This window comes from Danio rerio, chromosome 13 (genome assembly GCF_049306965.1).
Source record: "Danio rerio strain Tuebingen ecotype United States chromosome 13, GRCz12tu, whole genome shotgun sequence".
Lineage (NCBI taxonomy): Eukaryota > Metazoa > Chordata > Actinopteri > Cypriniformes > Danionidae > Danio > Danio rerio.
In genome coordinates, this window is record NC_133188.1 from 45,580,657 (window position 1) to 45,595,464 (window position 14,808).

The 14,808-nt window shown below is 36.9% G+C and overlaps 1 protein-coding gene and 1 long non-coding RNA gene across 3 annotated transcripts in view; one reads left to right on the plus strand and one right to left on the minus strand.

The window, feature by feature from the left end:
- The window catches only part of rmdn2 (regulator of microtubule dynamics 2), a 62,505-nt gene that overhangs the window by 15,804 nt on the left and 31,893 nt on the right, over nucleotides 1-14,808 (minus strand). For both annotated transcript variants that reach the window (XM_073920285.1, XM_073920283.1), the window contains exon 6: nucleotides 2,183-2,258. In XM_073920285.1, coding sequence (XP_073776386.1) covers nucleotides 2,183-2,258 — 76 coding nt within the window. The remainder of the gene's footprint in view (nucleotides 1-2,182; nucleotides 2,259-14,808) is intronic.
- LOC141377062 (uncharacterized) lies at nucleotides 9,633-14,002 on the plus strand. Its single transcript, XR_012388921.1, has 2 exons — nucleotides 9,633-11,173; nucleotides 11,507-14,002. It is a non-coding gene; the product is annotated as an uncharacterized lncRNA (long non-coding RNA).

Below are 14,808 nucleotides of genomic sequence, written 5' to 3' on the forward strand. Positions count from 1 at the left end.
TCGGCCAGGATCCTGGGGTTAAACCCCTACTCTTTTTCGAAGGACATCCCTGGATTTTTAATGACCACAGAGAGTCGGGACCTCGGTTTAATGTCTAATCCGAAAGACGGTGCTCACTGAACAGTATAGAGTTCCCGTCACTATACTGGGGCATTAGGACCCACACAGACCGCAGGTTGGGTGCCCCTGCTGGTCTCACTAACAACACTTCCGGAAGCAACCAAGCTTTCCCATGTGGTCTCCCATCCAGGTACTGACCGGGCGCAGCCCTGCTTAGCTTCAGTGGGCGATCATGTGAGAGTTGCAGAGAGCTGATACTAACATCTAAACAACTTGAGTATTAATAGACTGTCTGCTTAATATCTGTTGATTCTGCTCCTTTAACAGACATTTAACTGACTATAAGAAATTTTGAAAGAACATGTCAACTTACTCTAACCCTAATCCTAACCTAACAGTCTACTTATAATCTAAAGATAATTAGTTGGCACGTAGATGAAATGTAACAAATTCAACAAACGGACTATCAAAATAAAATGTGACCAAAAACATGAATATAATGGCCATTATAAAAGTATAAAGTTCAATAAGTTTATACAGTAAAGGAAATTAGGTCAAGCAATCAGACAAACGCGCAGAGTAAGTGCACATTATGGTTACATAAATAAATATATTAACTTATCTTTGTGCTCAGGCAAAGCAATTTACATTACCCGAGAACATGCCAGAGTGTGTGTATGGTCATGTGATGTACATTTTCAGTTGGTCCAGACGAAATCTGCAGACATTTTTTTGCTATTTCTGCTGAGAAATTTAGTAAAAGTCTGCAGATTTCTGCTGAATTATTTTGGGAGTTTCAAAACTAAAACCTTAATATATGAAATAAAAAATATCTTTTTAACTTTTATTTAATGTTTAAAATGCGAATCCAATTAGATTCACTTTATTTGGTAAATAAAGCAAGTTTGTCATATAATTTATCTAGTAAAAAAACGAAAATATTACTGTACAAACTGCATTGTACATAAATCAGAAGAACATTTTCACATTAGTCAATAATATCACTGAAATTAATAAAATAAAAAAAACGGAATCAATATAGATTTACAAACATTTACTCAAGTAAATAAACAGAATTAATGATGGACTAAAAACCTGCAGACAATGCGGAATTCTGTGCGCGCAGATTCCAGGTGGGCCTAATTTTTAGTAATATAGTGTTGACGAACACGTAAAAGTAAAATGCATCAGTGTAAACAGAGCCCAAAACTCCAATCAAACCTCTAAACGTGATAATAAAAACTACCCAAACACAAAGGCTTATTCATACAATGGTTTAAATAATGTTAAAATATTCTCTTAGCTCAATATTTGTTCAGTTTGGAAAAGTGAAAACTCTAGTGCCAGTTCTGCCAGGACAGTAGCATTTGTGACCACTCTTAGGCCTAATTCCAATTCTACCCCTTAGCCCTTCAAGCTCTTTAGCTTGAAGGTGTAGGGCTATGACAACATGATATTATTGCCTTCAGTGATTTCCTAAATATAAATACCCAAAAAACACAGCAACTGAAATAACTACAGCAGTTGCCACCGTTGATCTTATATGAAGACATTGCAATGACGTGTGCAGGTATTGTAGGTCTGTCCAGTTTCTTAGGGGTAATATTTGAAGCCTTTCCCTTTCACATTCTGTTTCAAGGGCCAAATGGAAGGGGTGGAGTTAAAAAAAAATAGAATGGGCTGTATATTTGTTATTGGCTTTTTAGTCTCTTAAATTGATAGGTGCACCTCTAAATGAAATAGAAACCTCATTATTCTGAGATTGCTTTATCATTCACTGCATTCAAACTCTTCTCTGCATTAAGCACAATCACAGATGTGCAACTAATTAAAGTTTACATTTATAATTGGGAGCATCTGGAAGTAAGTAAAAGTGGAAGTATCTGGAAATCATTGCTTCCTTTGTTGACATGAGCTCATCTGTAAACAGTCCATCAACACGCATGTCTGCATTCAACCTGGACTGAACATAAACATGATCGCTCTTGGATTTGAGATGTTTGATATATATTATTTTGAAGTGTAATGTTCCATAACGCCTAGAATTTAAAATCATAACTGTTGATACATTTGAACACTGTTTTTAAAACAAACATATATCTATCAAGATGTAAACACTCACCTTAAAAAGGTAGCCATTTTTAATTTTATTCTGAACAGACTCATAATCTGACAGCATTCCACAAAGTATGGCATACCTACAAGGAAAAAAACATAAAAAGACATATAAAATTGATTAGCAAAAATATTAATTGAATTTGTGCTTAATTTCATTATAAAATGCAATTATTTAAAACAAAATGTATTTTTCTTTTGAGCTGGGTGTTGTCCGATTCCTGTTCCCAATGAATACTTCTTTAAAATACCATTTTTAGAAAATTTGTTTTAACAAAACTACATACCTATTTTTTTCCAGTTTGTAAGTTATTTTCTTTACAGAGTCAAACACTTGAATGCATAAACAAAGTGTAGCCAAAATAAATAAATAAATGAGTCCAAATAAGCTCAAACAGACTTAACTTATACATGAACAATCAGTAATAGTCATAATTGTGTCATTTTGTGAGGTTCACTGCTGCATCCTTAGAAGTTCTTAATAACTTAAGCAGATCTTAAAAAGCTGGATGTGATGATAATAATAATAATAATAATAATAATAATAATAATAATAATAATAATAATAACATCAATTCATTACTTTTATATAGCATTTTTTGGACACTCAAAGCGCTTTACACATTGGGGAGAATCTCATCCACCACCAGTGTGCAGCATTCACCTAGATGATGCTATTTGGTAGCCATATTGCGCCAAACCACACACCGCCTAATTGGTGGAGAGGGGACAATATGATGAAGCCAATTATGATATGGGGATGGTTAGGATTTTTAATGACCACAGAGAGTCAGGATTTATTCATCCTAATGCTGTGTTCACAACCAGACGCGGAACACGCAAACAAATCACGATATTCGTGAGTAAATAGACGCGTGAACATTTTGCGTTTACTTGCTTCATTCGTGTGTCAAAATCACTTCAGAACAGACGCAGATTCGTATGATGGGCCGGCCTTCTTCCAGCCCGGTGACTGTAGCTTCGTTGCTAAATGGCTAACGCGGATTTCATAGAGTAAATAAGCTTTATGAAGGCTGAAAAACAGCGTTGATTTGTTTGGAGCCGTGTCTGAGTTCACTAGATCCTTTCAGTGGTGCACCCAGCTCTGTGAGCTCATAAACTTTTCCAGACACTTAACCTGGATGACGGAAGCTTTCTGCGGTGTTTCCAACAAAGCCAGTTTGATGAACTGTTATTGGTGCCGGCTGGAGGATTTTCCCGCCGGACACCAACAACTAGGTGCTACGCCATATTCACGCCCCCACAAGATCAAACTCCTGATTGGTTAACGCGGCGCAAATATCCATTGAAGTTCAGATTTTCAAACTCGACCAATTCACGCACAAAAGGCTCAATTCACACCGCACCATTCGTGTCATTCGCACAGAGCCATTCACGCGCATCGCACCGCAGGATGTCTATATGTGTCTTTGCATTGACTTAACATGCAAATCACTCGCGCTTGACGCTTCTTCCGTGTCTAGTGTGAACACTGCATAAATATGGCACTCACTCAGCAGTATGGTGTCCCCTTCACTATACTGGGCCATTAGGTACCACACAGACCGCAGGTTGAATGCCCCATTCTGGCCTCACTAATGCCATCCCCGGCAGCAAACTAGCTTTCCCATGTGGTCTTCCATCTAGGTACTGACCGGGCGCAGCCCTGCTTAGCTCCAGTTAGCGACCACGAGAAAGTTGTAAAGAGCTAGCTGCCAGCTGTAATCATGTCTGGTCGCTCTGGAGACAGACAAGTCTAAAATCAGAGAGACCAGATTACATTAAAAAACGTTATTTGAAAAACAGACTAAAAAAAAAAAAGTTCAAAATATAACAAAATAGGACCTTGATACCGATGCCTAGTTGCTGATAAATCTTCTGTGTGCTTCATTCATGCTTTTGGTGAGTTTGGAGTGTAACATTTCATACAAGCAACAGAATGGCAGTGCTTGTTTACACCATATGGAACTTTTGAGTCAATCGTGAAAATATATGTTTTCAGCAATGTTGTCCTGTGGCTGCCATCGCATCATCCAAATAAATACTGCACACCGGTGGTGGTGTGTAGAGACCCCCCCAAACAATTATAAAGCAATTTGGGTGTATGGCAATACATGATAAATGTGCTATATAAATACACATTACTTACAATATTACTGAATCATATGCAAAGATTTGGATGATTTAAGTACAATACTATTTGCAAAGTAACATTTTAATTATTAATAAATAAATAAAAATAAAATAAAATAAAAGAACAGACTCAAATAAATAGATACATATAGCTAAATGCGAATATTAATTTTGCAACATGGGGAAAATGTCTTATTGCTTGGGATAAAAAAACAATAAGCTTTGAAAGAAAAAAAAAGAACAAGAATTTTACTTTCTATTAAAACCCTTATATATAAGTCATGACTCATGAGAAAATGTGAAGGGGGGCTGATATGTAGATGTATATTTGTGTGTGTGCGTGTAGTTCCAGTGTTTTGAGGGGCCGGTTGAAAGGTGATCAAAGCTTTTCCGCCATAGCTCTGTAAATCCTGCTGGTACTCAGTCAGACAATGCAGCAGGGCACAAAGATCTTTTATGTGAGCGCTCGAGGGGTGAGGAGGCCAAATGACTGTCACAGGAGGACGAGAGGGACTGCGATAGGGGGACAGAGACAACCTTCACAACGCTTCGACCTTGACAGAAACTCAACACGTATGTGGAGGGATAGATTTACTGTACTCTGCTTGGAATGAGTTTATGAAGAGTATGTATGCTGCAGTTCTATGACAAAGTAAAGGAAGATGCAAACAAAAAGTCTGTAAGAGCATTTACTTCAACAAATTATTCCTAAAGCATTTTAATTTGTACTGATTAGTAGACGTAGACAAGATTTTGCCGTATTGACTAATCTCAAACGTACAGACCACCCACTGTGGTCACTGACCATCTGAACTTTTCAAATCAGGCAAGATCTAATCTGATTGACTGACTTTGTGCAACTTTGAAGAGATATTTTACCTTTTTTGCAATGAGGATAGGGTTGTGTATACAATTTGCATTTAACTAGAACATAAGATAACTATAATATTATAAGTTAGTAACTAACTCTGTAAATAATTTGTTTGCACCTTGTTATTTTATGGCAGAACTCAACTAGTTTACCTTGGCAGATCCAGTGGCAGACTTCAAATTCATGAGTGAATGCAGTGCAGTTGATTCCAGTTTATCCTGTTAAGGGTGATTCTAACTTATTTTGCTCACTTAGCCTTCAATAAAAACATTTCCAAGGAAATGCTATGTACAACCATGAAAAAAAAAATGTAACTGCTTTTATATGTAAATAAATGTTCAGAAACTGCATTCGACAGAGTGTGTCCATGTGCTGAAAAGGTCACAGAGGTAGTTTAGAAGCTCCACAGTGGCAAAGCAATGATGGTGAATGAGATTCGCCCTGTGTATCTTAGGTCTCTGGATATTGTGGGGCTGTCTTGGCTGACAGTTCTCTACAATATCGCATGGAGGTCGGGGACAGTACCTCTGGACTGGGCAATTGGGGTGGTGGTTCCCATTTTTAAAAAGGGGGACCGGAGGGTGTGCTCTAACTATAGAGGGAAATCACACTCCTCAGCCTCCCTTGTAAAGTCTATGCCAGGGTACTGGAGAGGAGGATCCGGCTGAGGGTTGAACCTAGAATCCAGGAGAAAACAATGCAGTTTTCGTCTAGGCTATCCTTTGTCACCAATTCGGTTCATAATTTTTATAGACATCATTTCAAAACAGAGCCTTAGGCTTGGAGGAGGTCAGGATCGGCGACCACAGGATTTCATCTTTGTTATTCGCAGACAATGTTGTTCTTTTGGCTTCATTGAACATGAATCTTCGGCATGCACTGGGGTGGTTTGCTGCCGAGTGTGACGCAGCTGTGATGACCTATAATCATGAGCTTTGGGCCATGACCGGAAGGACAAAATCTTGGTTACAAGCTGCCGAAATGAGTTTCCTTTGCAGAGTGGCAAGGCACACCCTTTTAGATAGGGTGAGGAGCTGTGTCACCTTGAAGGAGCTTGGTTTAGAGCCCCTGCTCCTCCACATCAAGAGAAGTCAGCTGAGGTGGCTCTGGTATCTGTTTTGGATGCATCCTGGATGCCTATCTAGTGTATCGGGGAAGATCCAGGACAAACTAGATGAACTATGTCTCTCAGCTGGCCTGGCAACGCCTCAGGATTCCCCCGAAGAAGCTGGAGAAAGTGGCTGTGGACAGGGAAGTCTAGGGATCTCTCCTAAGACTGCTGCCCCTGTGACCCAGCCCCGGAAAAGCAGATGAAAATGAGATGAGATGAATAAATAGATCCATTGTCTGCAGTGTTATATTTGTCAGTTAAATGTAACTGAATACTACTGTTGGTTACATGAAAAACCTAAAAAGCAGTTTATTTTAGCAGTATCTTTGTTAAACTGAATTTAATTTGCTTGTATTTTGCAGCTAAAAAATATTTTTTAAATTTTCTACTAAAGAAAAAACATCTTGGATGGCCTGACTGTGAATAATTTGTCATTTCTGGGGTGAACTATACTGCAAAATCATAACAAATTCAAAAGATATCTGTCTTAATCTGTAACTGTCAAAGTGGGCAATTGTACACTTTAGAATCTTATACTGTTTTCTCAAACATGTGGCTATGTATTAAATCACAGCAATTAGTCTAAGATGACTAACAAGCATTGCATCAACTTGAGCTTGGCATCGTTGAAGGACAGACAGAGTAGGACATATTTTCTTCCTCCCAATGCAAACACTTGGGCAAGTTTTGGCAATTTCTTTGTCTGGCTACTGCAACTCAGTGGTGCAATCAAGAACGATAAAATTAAATCCCAATACAAAAACAAAATTACCAACTATTACAAAGCAACACCATTGTATAATATTTATTCATGCTCTCAACATGAAGGTAGCTTTAAAATCTTTGGACATTATCAACATTTTGCTGCTTTATAATAATATTTTGCCTGTATTCTAACCTGCATTTCCAATGAAAAATCATTTAAAAGCCATTTGTGTAGTGAGGCTTTCGTGTTCACGTATTTAAGTGCTAGTCTAATTTCAATATAGAAGACCTTTAATAGCCTTGGCCTTAATGTTAACGTTATTTGGCGTCCATCATACAATGCAAGCATGGAAACCCAAGTTTATACAGCAACAATCAACCTCTGTGTTTTGTTTTACTCGAGAACTAATGTGGTTGGAACCAAAGTTAATTGAACTGTATGAAATCTTCTCAACCAGTGAACTTGTCCATTCTGATAGGATGCCCCCTGAAACACATCATAGCTCAATTCCATTTAATATCGCCCCTAGCAAGATGCCACCCTGGGCGATCGCCTGAGGACACTGCCCAAGAGGCGCTTCAAAGATAGCCATTGAGTAAAATAATTTGCCTTTAAAGGACCTTGATAAAGTTAAAATGATTTTTACTCTCCTTGATGCTCATACGGTCCAAAATGTACCACATTCGTGCTGGCTCCAATTGAAAACAAATGACTTCCGGGTGATTTGACGCAGTCACTGGTGGTGATGTGAATGCACGGTAAGACGCACACATTTAACTTTTTATAGTACTTTAACATTTAGTAGACTTAAAAATTAGGGATATCAGAAGGTTATTTAATAATTCAGACATTTATATTACTTGTTTATGTTAATGTAAAGGCTATTTAGAAATTTGGAAACTAATTGTCATTATGGAATTTCCTTATACATTGTGGTTTCAAAATTTAGCATGTGATGTAAAATGTAACTTTGAAAAAATCTCTGAATTCGGTTTAGAGAAAATTACAAGTTTTTACAATATAGGCTGACTTAATATGCACCTATAACATTAGCTATGTTTCCATCAAAAGATGCGAATTAAATTAAATTGAAATATCGCATAAAAAGACATGCACATAATGCAGCGTTTCCATCCAACGAGTCAAAGACAACAAAATTGTCACTTCCTGGTTAACTGGCGGCCAATATCAAATGTAAAAATTGGAATTTACTGTGCTAGGAGAAGCTGCGTCAATCTTAACTTATAAATTACTTGCATGACGTTGGGTTGGCATTTGAAGGTGTGAGACGCAGAGCACAGACGCTCTTAAACAATTCTGGAAGTAATTAATAATAAAATAACACTAATGCTGAAATGGTTTAGGCGTTTTAGAATGACCAAAACAATATTTCAGATGTTTTGCAGCAGGGGTCACCAATCTCGTTCATGGAGGGCCGGTGTCCCTGCAGGGTTTAGCTCCAACTTGCCTCAACACACCTGCCAGGATGTTTCAAGTATACCTAGTAAGACCTTGATTAGCTTGTTCAGGTGTGTTTGATTAGGGTTGGAGCTAAAATCTGCTGGACATCGGCCCTCCAGGAACAAGTTTGCTGACCACTGTTTTACAGTGTGCTCAGCCTGCTGGTTTGTCCATTTACACACATTTTTATCATCACTCTTATAACAAAATCACATCACATTTTTAATACGCATACTGGAATTTGTTCGGTAAGTGTTTCCATCGTTGGTTATGCGCATCTTTTCTTATCAAATAAAAATATGATCCTATTTAGTTATGCCATGCGCACAGATTTTTTTAATGCTCATTTTCATCTTGGTGTTTCCATAAACCTCCCATCAATCTTATGCACATTTTTGAATAGGTGGATGGAAACATGGCTATTGTCACCTGACTGCAAAAGAACTGAGCCCAGATGTCCTAATTGAGATTCATGCTGTTTTGTTTTTGGCCTTTTATATAGAATTGAAGAGGATATTTTTAAATGCATTATATTTAATATCAGCTTTGGAACAGATCTATCAACATGAACACAGCCAAAACCAGTAATACCATCCTTATTCCTTATCTATAAAAAAAAGAAAAAGAAATATGACAGTGCATTGAGAAAGTTAGAGATCCCCAGGAATAGCTCTTAATGTGTCTAAAGCATGATGAATTGCAAATAAATTTGAGCTGAAGCAACATGAAGACATACCAGAAGTGATTACTAATAACAACTGCTGGCAGAGACGGTACAGGTGGGGGAGAAGGTTGCTCAATGTTCCCGGGGCTAATTCCTTCCCCCCCTCCTTTCGCAGATTGGTTTGTGAAGTGTTTTTATTCATTGCTGTCATGTTCTGGCAATGCCCGGAGGCCTCGACATTTAACCACAGCAAAGCAATGGAAGCCAGTGGCAGAACTTCTGCTGGCTGAATGAGCACGTCACACACACCTGACAACATCTCCCCACTCCAGGAATCTGGGGTTTCCCTTTACTGAGGCATTATGGGTAAACATCCCCAATAACAAAAAAATAGAAAAGTGTTTGCTACATGTGGATGTTTATCGAGCAAGAGTTTATCTAAAACAGCATTAGCAGCAAATTTGCTTGCAAAATAGAAACTTATTGAAATTAGTTTTACTTATTCTTTTTTATAATGCATTGCAACAAATTTGGTATCAATACAAGTTAATTCTTTAACAAACATGCTGCACAGCTATCGCAATTAGGCATGCACAATATTGAAAAAACCTGACATTGCGATATTTTGTTTTACTGCGTTACACATTGCGTTACACGTCCGTATACTTGGAAAGAGTTTAGTCACACCTTCTTTTAGGTTCAATTCTTACTCTTGGCAAACCATATCAACTTTTGCTTTAACAAACTCATAATTTGCTCCTTATTAACAGTTATTAAGGTACTTTACGTATTGAATATGATTAGAGATGTGAAATAAGATCATACAGAATATGTAGTTTATAAGTACTAATAAGCAGCCAATATCTCAACAACATGCATGCTAATAAGCAACTAGTTAATAGTGAGAACTGGTTCATAAAGTGGTACTAATTTTGATTGACTGTGATGATTCTGTAGGGAAGTGGATCATACATAACATAATAAACAAACTACAAGTGTAGATAAATGCAACAAAGCAAAGATAAAAGTGAAATAAACAGTGCATGCATTATGGTTTTGAATATTCAATTCATCTTTATTTCTATAGCGCTTTTACAATGTAGATTGTGTCAAAACAGCTTAACATAGTAGTTCTAGTAAATTGAAACTCAGTCCAATTATCAGAGTTGGAAGTTTATTTTTGTCAGTTTTTTTTTTTTTTCACTGCTGAATGTCCAAACACTGAAGATCAAATTTATCACTGCACAGCTCCACAAATTCCAAACCAAGGAAGCCAGTTGTGACAGTGGCGGGGAACAAAACTTTACCAGTTGATGAAAGTGAAAGAAAAAAAGCTCGATAGAAACCAGGCTCAGTTGGGCACCTTCTTATGTAAATGTAATAGTTACACTGCAAAATCAACTCAATTCTCTGATCGAATTTTGATTTCTGTATAAATGTTTTTGTAATAATACAATTTTGTTTGGAAGATTTCACTATAAACAATTTTGTTATTAATGTTTTTATGTGAATCTTGAAGTAAATCGTGTTTCAACTCTTTTTTTCAATTATACAAGCTGTTTTTAATAATGTCATTTAGGTTAAAATGACTCATAAGATGATTTGATTCAACTTAAATTAAGGCATTTCTAAACAAATTTACATGCGTTTAAAGAAAGAATACATTAAATTAGTACAATTTAAAATAATAATAAGCTGTGTAGCTGTTGATAATAATCAAAACTTGGCTCTTAAAAACCAAATCAGCATTGATTTGTAAAGAACTATGTGACAGAGAATACTGGAGTAATGATGCTGAAACATTTAGGATTGACAACACAACAAAACATTACAATTTAAAGCACACTAAAATAAAAAAAAATAAAAACTACTTTAGTAGTTTTCCCATTGTTATTGTTCCTGAATAGGGCAATGTAGGCATTTCTGTGTGGAGCTTGCATGTTCTCCCCACGTATCCTCTTCCACTGGGTGCTCCAGTTTCCCTCACAAGTCCAAAGACATGGGGTACAGGTGAATTGTGTAAGCATACACTAAGCTGTTCTTAGTGTATGTGTGTGAATGTGAGTGTATATTTCCCAGAGATGGGGTGCAGCTGGAAGGGCATCTGCTGAGTAAAACATATGCTGGATAAGTTGTCGGATCATGCCACAGTAGCGACCCCAGATTAATAAAGGGAATAAGCTAAAATAAAATGAATGTTCCTGAATAAATGCATTCTTAGTGTAATATCCCACCCTAATAACAATTGCAACAGACTTAAACGACAACATAAAAAACGCATTCATAATCTAATGCTAATGTCCTTCATTTTTATGTCAAATTTTTGTGTTAAAAAGTAAATGGTGCATACATCTTTTTAAGCTCTTCTATGAAGCTCACTTATAGTTCAAAGATTGCATCAATACGTTGATTTTCAAGCACAGCTGACAAAGTTAACAAACAAATTGCATTCTCAATGTCAATCACCACATGAAAGTCTAACCCTCAAAAGTTTACTTCAGTCTTTAATGCATGTATCAGCAAACATGCAAAATTAAATGCAAATCCAACAAGACAATGCAAAAATACATTCTGCACGCATTACAAAGTCCTGGCTGCAGAGAAAATGGCCTGTCTGCAGCCCCGACCTGTCTCCAATAGAGAATTTTGTGCAAAATGCGACAACGAAAACCCACATTGTCGCCCAATTTAAGACTTGTTTGCAAGAAAAATGGAACAAAATTACATCTGAAACACTTCATCACTTGTGTCTTCAGGCCTTAAACGTCTTTTAAGTGTTGTAAAAGGAATGTTAACATCACAAAGTGATAAATGCTTTACTGTATCAACTATTTTTTAAATGTGTAGTAACCAAAATGGCAATACGATTTCATTTTGTCAAAAATCATGAGGAACATAAAGTTTGTTGTATTGTCTGCAATAAAATACAAGTCAAAGTAAATTTGGAAATCACTACTTTTATTTGCGTTTTCTATCCTGTCCCAACTTTTTCTGATTTAGGGTTGTAATAGTTTGCACATACATCCACTACAAAGATTCATAAGTTCCTTGTGTCTGCACTTTCTCACTCAAAGTTTTGAGTGATGCATAAAATAAGTGCATAAACTGTTCTGATGGTGTTATATATAAAAAGTCACGTGCACTGTGCACGAACCCTTGCAAACACATTTGTTGGCAAGCAAGGATGTAGCATCTTGCTTATACAGAACCGAAGCCTACATCATAGTCTTACCTATGACTTTATTCAGTTGTTGTCTTGCGAACATTGATATTTCTTAGAGGAAATGCAAATCTAGTTTAAAAATAAAAAAACGACAATTTAAAGCAGATGTTGAGTTCATCGCAGGACGAACTGCGGCAATGAAATCCAAGAGTGTTAAAGAAAACAAGCAGATGTTTGTTACTCTATTAGTGTAATTCTTCATGCTCAGAACAGGTTGGAGAGGTTTTGTGAGCTTCAGGCAGTTTCCAGTGTTCTGGAGTGAAACTTCTGTAAAGTTTATTCTATCTCAAAATGTGTGTGTGTGGGAGAATTAAGACAGAGAGGAAGAAAAATAGCAAAATAAAAGGCACTCTGAAAAAGATTTATATAAGAAGTGTGGTTTGGCCAAAGGATGATTCTGACAAGTTGCTTTGAGCGCTTTCACCAAGTTGAAATATTAGACAGACTAAAACATACACTCCTGCATTCACAAAAACACACATCGCACAGAAAGAAAAGGAAGAAGAGAAAAAAAAAAATCAGTCCAACACTAAGACTTGTGGTTGCCAGAGGATTATGTAAGTTTAATCAGTATTTTCCTCATGGGCTGAGAAATCCCCTGAGCTACTGGCCACAAACAAAGAGGTCTAAGAGTCAAAGTGATCGACAGAAGGAACGGATTTCTTTCACCTCTCGGCTCAGAACAGAAAGTTCTCTCATCACCTTGGGCTGAGCATTCAGTACAGTCTCAATATCAAGAGCTGCCTTTGTCGTTCAAGGTCAAACTGACACTTTCCGCACAAGGAAAACTGGCTTCCATCTTAGACAAAAAAAAAATATACACAAGCTGTCAGTTCATCTTTTCAAAGACTACCCGTTTGTACCTAAAGGCTTCATATGTACACTACTGTGCAAAAGGCCACCACCAGCTTTAAAAGACTTTTACACAAATCTATCTAAAAGGTATGGAGCAAGTGCAGGGTCATTACTTTTGGATGATGATCCATACCCATAATATATAAAAAGAAAAATGGGAAATATGTACACAAAATTGAAACCAGAATTACTTTTGGAATCAAAAGACTAGCATCAAAAGTGTTTTTAATGTGACCTCTTTAGTTCTTCCTTAGATTTATTATCTACCATCTTTCTGTTTCTCTCCAGGTGAATCTCATATTGCCTGTAATATTCAGATCTGGAATCCGTGGAGGCCATTTCATGACTGTTTCATCAGCTTTTTTTCAGTAGTTTTTTTCTCCAAATACGAGTTTATTACATTAGCACCGTGTTTGGGATCATTAACATGATGAAAAATAAAACTATCACAAATTAGGTGCTTTCTAGTAGAACTTACATGACAAATCGGTCTGTACTTTTTAGCATTCAAAATCTCATCAATTAAGGCAATACTGACCACAGGCAGAAATGCAGAACAAATAGAGACAGAAACTCCAGTATATTTTAAATCATTCTTCCATCTTTCTCTAACTCTTTCTTTTATATGTCTCAAACAATGAGGTATATGTAGAGCTAGTGTGTTTCCCATACTGATAAACTTCCGGTGACCTGTTATTGTGAGTTTTTTTCCACTTTTTACGGTTCCTTTTACAGCATCAATGTTGTAATGTAATTAAATTACAATCAGCTAAACAGACTTTGGCATTCATTTAGTTGCTCAAGCGTAAAACGAGACAAAAAGCCGTTTGCTCGCAAGTGCCCGTCTGAATCGGCAGGCTAGCGTGGAAGCTCCATTGAATAAACTGGGGTAATATAAATGCTTACATCATAAAGACATGGTGGGAAAATGTAATTTAATGAAGTGCTTCTTGTACAATCTGAGACCCAATTTATACAATTTTACAATGTTCTATTAGCATGCTTCGGCATATACCCTTTTAGACCCAAAAAAATCCAACTAGAACCTGTATTTTCTGGTTGTGTTTTAATAAATAGAATGAGAAGTAATATATAACATCATTATACCCTCACTAAAACAACAAATGTAACTGTGGGCCTAAGACTTTTGCACAATACTGTATGTCTTAACATAGGACACACCAGGTTGACGTCAAAGAACTAAAGCCAAACAAGACCATCTCTTTTGTTGGCTCACGTCAGCCACTTCTGTACCAAAAACCTGCACATGAATTTTTGAGGGGGACCATGCCCCAGTCTATCGACTATGGCAACACCCCTGGGTTTCAGCTTTAGTTTTGTGATCCGAGTTCCAACATTTAAATGCAGAGTTGCACTTTTCTCCGGTTCTCAAAAAAGTACAGAAGCTCTTCCTCAATCATCGCATGGTTCATGGCACAGCCATCCTTTAATATTAATATAAAAATGTCCATCTTTGCAATTTCTAAATATATGTTGCATATTTAAACATATACATTGTTGTGAGTTCAACAACTTTACACAGAGACGAACTTTATTTTACAATTGTTCTTCTAAACAAGCATGTCAACGTTGCAGAGGCCTATGTACT